The sequence below is a fragment of the Arachis ipaensis genome, chromosome B03 (genome assembly GCF_000816755.2).
Source record: "Arachis ipaensis cultivar K30076 chromosome B03, Araip1.1, whole genome shotgun sequence".
NCBI classification, from domain to species: Eukaryota; Viridiplantae; Streptophyta; class Magnoliopsida; order Fabales; family Fabaceae; genus Arachis; species Arachis ipaensis.
This window is the reverse complement of record NC_029787.2, coordinates 13,993,794-14,000,531: the sequence shown is the minus strand read 5'-3', so window position 1 is coordinate 14,000,531 and position 6,738 is coordinate 13,993,794. Positions and strand designations below refer to the sequence as shown.

The following is a 6,738-nucleotide window of genomic DNA, read 5'->3' as shown; positions in this document are numbered from 1 at the left end:
TATGTGCCAAAACAGAACTTCAAACCAAAATTTTTACACTAGAAATCAAGATATAACGGAAAATAAATCCGTGACTTTTCTTCCTAATTTTTCTCATATGATATATTAGTTTTATTCTTTTACAGAAATGAAAAAGAAGAACCAAATAACCTAAGATATGACTCAAGAATAATCTATGATAACAATAATCAGATTTAGAAAAAAAAATTCAGATATGCAATAATAAATTAATTGTGAAAAAGAGGAAGAATGACTCCCACAAAACGTATTTGCTCAATGCTTCATCTCTTTCTCTCAATTTTTGTTGATATGTATGCTTACTCATATAACTTCTAGAAGCTTTCTTTCCAATTCAAATCTGTTACACTACTATTTTCTTGCATGTCCGCTGCTGCCGTTTTGCCAGTTGTTAAACCACACATTTTATTTCATTTTATTGGTGTCACTATGTTATTTTCTTTTTGCGAGAAATCTTAGAAAACATTTATTATTTTGATGAATTTTTAATATTCTTTTCTTTTTATTTCTCATAAGTCAAGATTATATAATTTAACATTAATTTAAGTATAGTTAACTTTTATTTTGTTGCTTTACTAACTTCATAAGAATTTAAATTCTAACCTATTGCTCTTAGTCTTTTTTTTTTATTTATTCGTTACTACACTATTCACGCCCCAAGTACACACACTATAGAATTCTCAAATCACAAAGTAGTCTTAGCTGAAAATTGAACCCGAGTGTGACGTGTGTTCTTTTTTTTTTGGGGGGGACTAGGAGTGCAACGTTTTAAGAAGCAATTAATTTGCCATCTGATATGGGCCTCTGCATTACTCTTCGTGTATAGTTCTATACAATTCACATGGATCTGACACCTCAAATGAAAGTTTGATCCAAAGGTCCAAAATCCTTTCATTCGAGGAGAGGGGGAATGAATATTTTCCATTGGGCTCTACTCCAAATGTATTGGGTCGTTGAACCTGTGTATGTATGAACCTGCACGACAACCAAATTGGGTAGACTCGAATCTTCGAATCCTGCACAACAACTCATTAGTCAACGGATTAGTGTCTGGCTTGTCAGACTGAGAGATACAGTGAGAAATAAATAAAAAAAACCTAAACACAACTAAAAGTTGAATCAATGGTTTGAACTTTGAACTCTGATCTCGTCTTGGGTTGTAACAAGAGCTTTTGGATTTACTTATGCGTTTTGTTTTTCACTATTATCATTTATCAAAGTATGTGCAGCAGGCCTCGAGTTGATTGTTTATGATTCAATTGTTTCGATCAACACTCCACATTCCACAATATTTATGAACCAAGCTAGCATTTGTAGCATATAATAAATATTGATAGTGATAAATGCTTACTGTTGGGTTTTACCAATCATATCATATTTATGTGACGGGAAATAGCCATACAGACAACGACAAATACTAGAAAGCTTTATTGCTTGCTTTCTATTTCTATCACAAGTTTGAATTATTGGACCCCAAAAGACATCGACCCATGATGGAATTCGCTTCCAGATTTTTGGACACCGGAAAAATAACATTCATAATCAATGATATAGTATTGGCAAATGGCAAAGGCCATGACAGCCATAAATACATGTATATTCCATTCCAAAATAATAATGAACATTAAAAAAAAAAGAATAAATTAATAATAATTGCATATGTAACTCCCTTTTAAGTGGTTAAGATACAGTAACCAAAACTGGAGGCACCAGTGAGTAAAAACTAAAAATATAAACACTCTTTGGGCTTAAAAGAAAGAAAGAATAACAAAGAAAGAAAAAATTTCTCTGCATATTTTTCTTTAATCCTTTTGAGACATAAACATGAGTGGCTAATTTACAATTGCCAAAGGAGATTTGAAGTTTGAACAAAACAAGGTAGCGACAAGGTTGTAGCTACCATAAGAGGTCTTCTGTGCGCAAACCTGCTGCAGGAAACCTCTTGGCATGTTTCCTAGAAAACCCAAAATCGAAAACATAAGGCTGTCTTTATTATCACTACCATGATGATGATATTATATAGTTTATAGTATATATTAGAGTATAATTCAACTCTATACACTATATAAGGCTTTTTAGGGGGCTTGACTTCCATACCACAAGAGACTTGAGAAACTCCATCACCTGCAATCACATAACAAATGAATCACAACTCGAGATCCAAGACAGCATATTTGCAAGCAAAACAAGTGCAGCAGCAGAACATCACGAAGAATATAAGAAGTACCTCTGATGGATCACGGAGAGAGTAAACTGCATTGCTTTCTTTTGGCGCTGAGGACACTAAGATCCCATAACCTTTATTTCCCTCCCTCAGAACCTGTTAGAACAAAAATGAATTCATTTGAGATCACTATTCAACCAAACCTCCAGAGTAAATGGAAAAGAAAGGTGGACATGAAAGCGCTCATTATTACCTTAAATGCATCTTCATCTGTTCTGTCATCTCCAATATATATAGGAAGCACATCATCACAATTGCTAAGCCCTGAAAAATGATAAATTTTTATCAGTCATTAATGCGAAAAACAAAGAACTCTGATTTTCAAGAAAGGGGATAGAACTCACCAAGTGACTCGAGCAAAAACGTGACTGCTTTTCCCTTATCCCAGTCAATCACTGGGCGGACCTCTAAGACCTGAAAAATAGTGAAGCAGAGATTACGACAAGGAAAACTCCATGCCAAGGATCCGTCACAGTTAAATCCCCCAAAGCAAGAGTAGAAAGATTCACTCAGATATACCTTGCGCCCATGAGTTAGTCGCAAACGTGGATAGCCCTTCAGAATATCATGGACAATCTGCCCCACCAAATCCCAACTCTGCATATTAAATTGAGAGAAGAAAATTATTAACAACTCTCTGTAAGAGCAAAATAATTAAGCAGAAAAGCTACTCCGTTATCATGTAATGATACTGCTAACTGTGGTTTATCTCATTAGAGGACGAGAGACTGTACCTTATCATCTACATTGCGGTAATGTACAGACACACAAAATTTATTGTTTTCAACTTTTGCTCCTTTAATATCTTTTGTACTCTCAACAAGAGACTCAAACACCTGTCAAAACAAAATCCAGTCAGGATATGGCATCCTATAAAATAAAAAAATAAAAAATAAAAATAAAAAAAACCAAAATGCAAAATAATGATGGTATTTTTGAAATATATGCCTACCTCATCAATCAGGGGCAAGAACTCAGCAGCAGGTTGGAATAAATTAACTTCCTTACCCTGTCATGTTAAAGATAATCATGAAAACTGTTTAGAAGAAAGCTTGAGAAGAAAAATGAGCTTATACATATGGACTACAAACCCCCATTACCTGCTTGTCAGTAGACCTAATGGTGCAATTAGGGTGGTTATCAGGTACAGCCTGCCTGACAGGACCAATGATGTCCATACCATGACTACCAGCATAATAGAGTTCTGTTAGTCCTATAAATTCATATACCTGAGCCAATAGGGTGAAACAAAAGTTAGAATCAATACCAACATATCAAGAAATAAAGCTAATTTGATGAGGAAGAAAATCTTTTCTTGTATTTCAGCTGTTAAGCTACCTTGTCACGACTTCTTCCACTGATAATAGCAGTAGGGAAATATTCAGCCACCTTTTTAACAGCATCTCGCATCTGCAGAATTTGTATGATCAGAAATCAGAAAGTGACGAATTAGAAAAGGATAATTTTTTGATTCAAGTTCCAGGTAACATTACATACATTGTCAGACATGAAAGCACAGTCAGGATTATCGACGATCGGTGAAAGAGTTCCATCATAATCCAGAAACAAGGCTATTCTCTTCCCTTTTGCATAGTTTGTAATTTGCTCAAAAGATGTAAGTGCTGAGGGATACTTTAGCTGTGAAATTAACAAAATGAAAGAGAGAAATAGCATAAGTAACCTCCACAATTTGTAAAGTCTGGAATTTAACTTCTAGGAAAGTATGCAATACCAGCCAGTTAAAATAAGCAGCATCAGATTCATGTGACGCAAAGCCATGACTAACATCCTTCGTTATCTTCCTGGGGGGAGGAGAAGATGATTTCATGGCATCCAACCAACTACTAGAACGAACATCCTCAAGAAGTCCAGTTTTCTTCCTTGGGATAGTCAATAGCATACCATGTGGAAAGGTCGCCCCGGTTGGGGAGTAAGGCAATAAACTTGAATGCACACCCAGTCTTGACTTTGTTATGGGTGCAGCATCAGCAAGAACAGGGGTGTGATTTGATTTCAAGTCCATGGGATCCAGGTTTGTGAACCACTTGATATTACGGCAACAATGTGTGAAATTTAAGGAGTATTGAGCACCAATTGAACTATTATTATCTATGTATCAGATTTCCACTTTACCCAACTCTCTTATCAATGAAAAACCACCTCTTCAATGTTATCTTGTCACTGCTCTTGGGGTAACAGTCCATCAACTGCTGAGCTCCTGAAAATAATGATAATATGAATTGCCTTAGTTTGATGTCATTATCTAGTGACAGATAAATTGAAATAAACGGCACCCAAGTTTGAGCCCACCTTTTCACTATCAACCCTTTAAAAGAAAGTGAAGGAGATTTTTCCATTTGAAACAGCAAACATGGGTTCCAAAAATGGTAAATGTATAAACTCAAAACAGTGTGCAGCCTACAATAGAAAAGGAAAAACTACTTGCAGGTCTGACATCTATGAGGTGAAACAGTGCACGTGAAAACGCTTTGGTCAATGCCAAATCAATAAATAACAAAGATCTTGAGATGTCTAGAATATTAAACAGTCACATGAAGCAACCAGCAAGCAAAGCAGGGGAGAAGGGAGGTTGAGGTAAAGGAGACAGTTTTAGAAACTATTTTTAGCACTAGCCTAATTATATAGCTTTAACTTTTACAATCCGTGTAAAGAAGAAATAAAATCTTTAGAATAAAAGGAAAAAAAAAAAACAAAGAAGAAAGCGAAAAACAATGAATTGACACTGATTCTTCCTTTTCATTTATTTATGCATATTTAGAAGGACTCTTCCAATTAATGATTGGCCCAAAATTGCAGTTCACAAAAATCCAAAGACAGTAAAGACCCCATCCTCCTTTTAGTGAACTAATGATGTGAAATACACAAGGCACAACTTGGCATTAGTTGCCAAATTTGCATTATTGACCGCTGAGGCTGACCATGAGTCATGGCGAAGTAATTCAATAGGATCATATAAATTCATGTATTTATATCATAAGAAAAAGCATCTATTGCAAGTTCATCAAAGTCAAACATTCTAGCATGATTTTGTAATAGAAGATAAAGGGATGAGGAAAAGTTAACAACTTGTGGGTTTATTCTCAATTATTGCTTACAACAGGAGCTGCTGACACACACCCAAGTATTAGTGCAGTTTTCTCATCATGCCTCATTGACTATCATATCAACAGTTCCATCTTTAAAAATAAAAAAGAAAAGAAAAAATTCATTCTAACAAAAAGATGCTATATATCAAACACAGGGCAGACTCATACAGAGTGAAGTATTACCCAAAAAAGATCAATTTTACCAATTTTCAGAGATAAAAAACTTAGTTTAGAAGAATTAAAACATGAAAAGCAATTCCATGCTTAGTCACATAAGATGCTGCTTTAAAGATATTGACCAAAGAGAATTCAACACAACAATTGTAGATATTGATTTCAGAACAACAAGCTAATAACAATAACTGCTATGGTTTCATAAAATAATCATCAACAAACTTACTGAGCACAGCAAAAATCACCAGGAAGAATGACTAGTACACGATGCAGAGAAAAATATCAGAACAAATGAGAACTGCACTAAATATCAGGAGAAGAAACAAATACAAGAAAGAAAAGGAAAAGAAAATCCAACCACCAATATGAAGCGGAGGAAAATAGAAAGTATAAACAGGTGAACTGTGCTAATAGAAACAAATTAATCAGATGCTGATTTGTGCATAATGTAGTGCCCTACTACCCCACCAAGTGGATGGGAAAGAAAACATCAAAACAATACCATATGCAACCACACATAATGGCCCTACAAAGCATGGCAGTCAATAATACAAAGGGTCCCAATAAATAAAGATTCTGCAAAGAAATAGACAAACTGACATGGAATATCAATAAAAATTGCTAACTAACAATAATAATTAAAAAAAAAAGTCCACAAACTGTGTGTAAATTCTGGTGTACAAGTAATTTCCTCACTGTGCAAAAGAAAAATACTCAGAAGGAACGAAACAACCCATGAATGGTTAAACACTTTAACTGAATATGGACCGGCATCTACTTCAAATTTTGACTTTTTGCTTAATTTTTTTTCCATTATATTTACTATCCATTTTAAAATAGTTCATGACAGTTTTAATGAGAAGCACAACAAAGCAATGAGAAAAAATAGAGAGGAAAAAAAAGGTGGAAACAAATAACATCACATCAGCTTAATCAAGAACAGCTCTAAAGGCAGAGACAAATCAGAATCAATAGTCGACAGTACCCATCTCCCGGTCGGGAGAAAACCGAAAAAAAACTGAATTAACCAATCATGCAACGATCAGTCAAAGTAAACGATGGTTTGCTGGAAGAAATTAATAGGGGAGGAAGAAAAGTTTCTTCTAACAATATTAAATATATTAATAAAAAAAGAGGGGTGTCGTAGATTTTGACTAGCTCCCAAATCTTCTAAATATTAGATTATTATTAATAATAATAATAATCATTAAAAGC

The 6,738-nt window shown here is 34.5% G+C and overlaps 1 protein-coding gene across 7 annotated transcripts in view; it reads right to left on the bottom strand.

The window, feature by feature from the left end:
- The window catches only part of LOC107629726 (trehalose-phosphate phosphatase A), a 7,523-nt gene continuing 1,576 nt past the window's right edge, over positions 792 to 6,738 (bottom strand). For 2 of the 7 annotated variants that reach the window (XM_021118242.1, XM_021118239.1), the window contains 12 exons: positions 3,975 to 4,460; positions 3,740 to 3,880; positions 3,581 to 3,652; positions 3,343 to 3,471; positions 3,195 to 3,251; positions 2,977 to 3,078; positions 2,762 to 2,839; positions 2,587 to 2,656; positions 2,436 to 2,506; positions 2,246 to 2,338; positions 2,116 to 2,142; positions 792 to 1,034 (listed from right to left, as the gene is read on the bottom strand). In XM_021118242.1, the coding sequence (XP_020973901.1) occupies positions 828 to 1,034; positions 2,116 to 2,142; positions 2,246 to 2,338; positions 2,436 to 2,506; positions 2,587 to 2,656; positions 2,762 to 2,839; positions 2,977 to 3,078; positions 3,195 to 3,251; positions 3,343 to 3,471; positions 3,581 to 3,652; positions 3,740 to 3,880; positions 3,975 to 4,265 (1,338 nt within the window). In that variant the 5' untranslated portion in view covers positions 4,266 to 4,460 and the 3' untranslated portion in view covers positions 792 to 827. The other 5 variants (XM_021118241.1, XM_021118240.1, XM_016332598.2 and 2 more) reach the window with 5 other exon arrangements.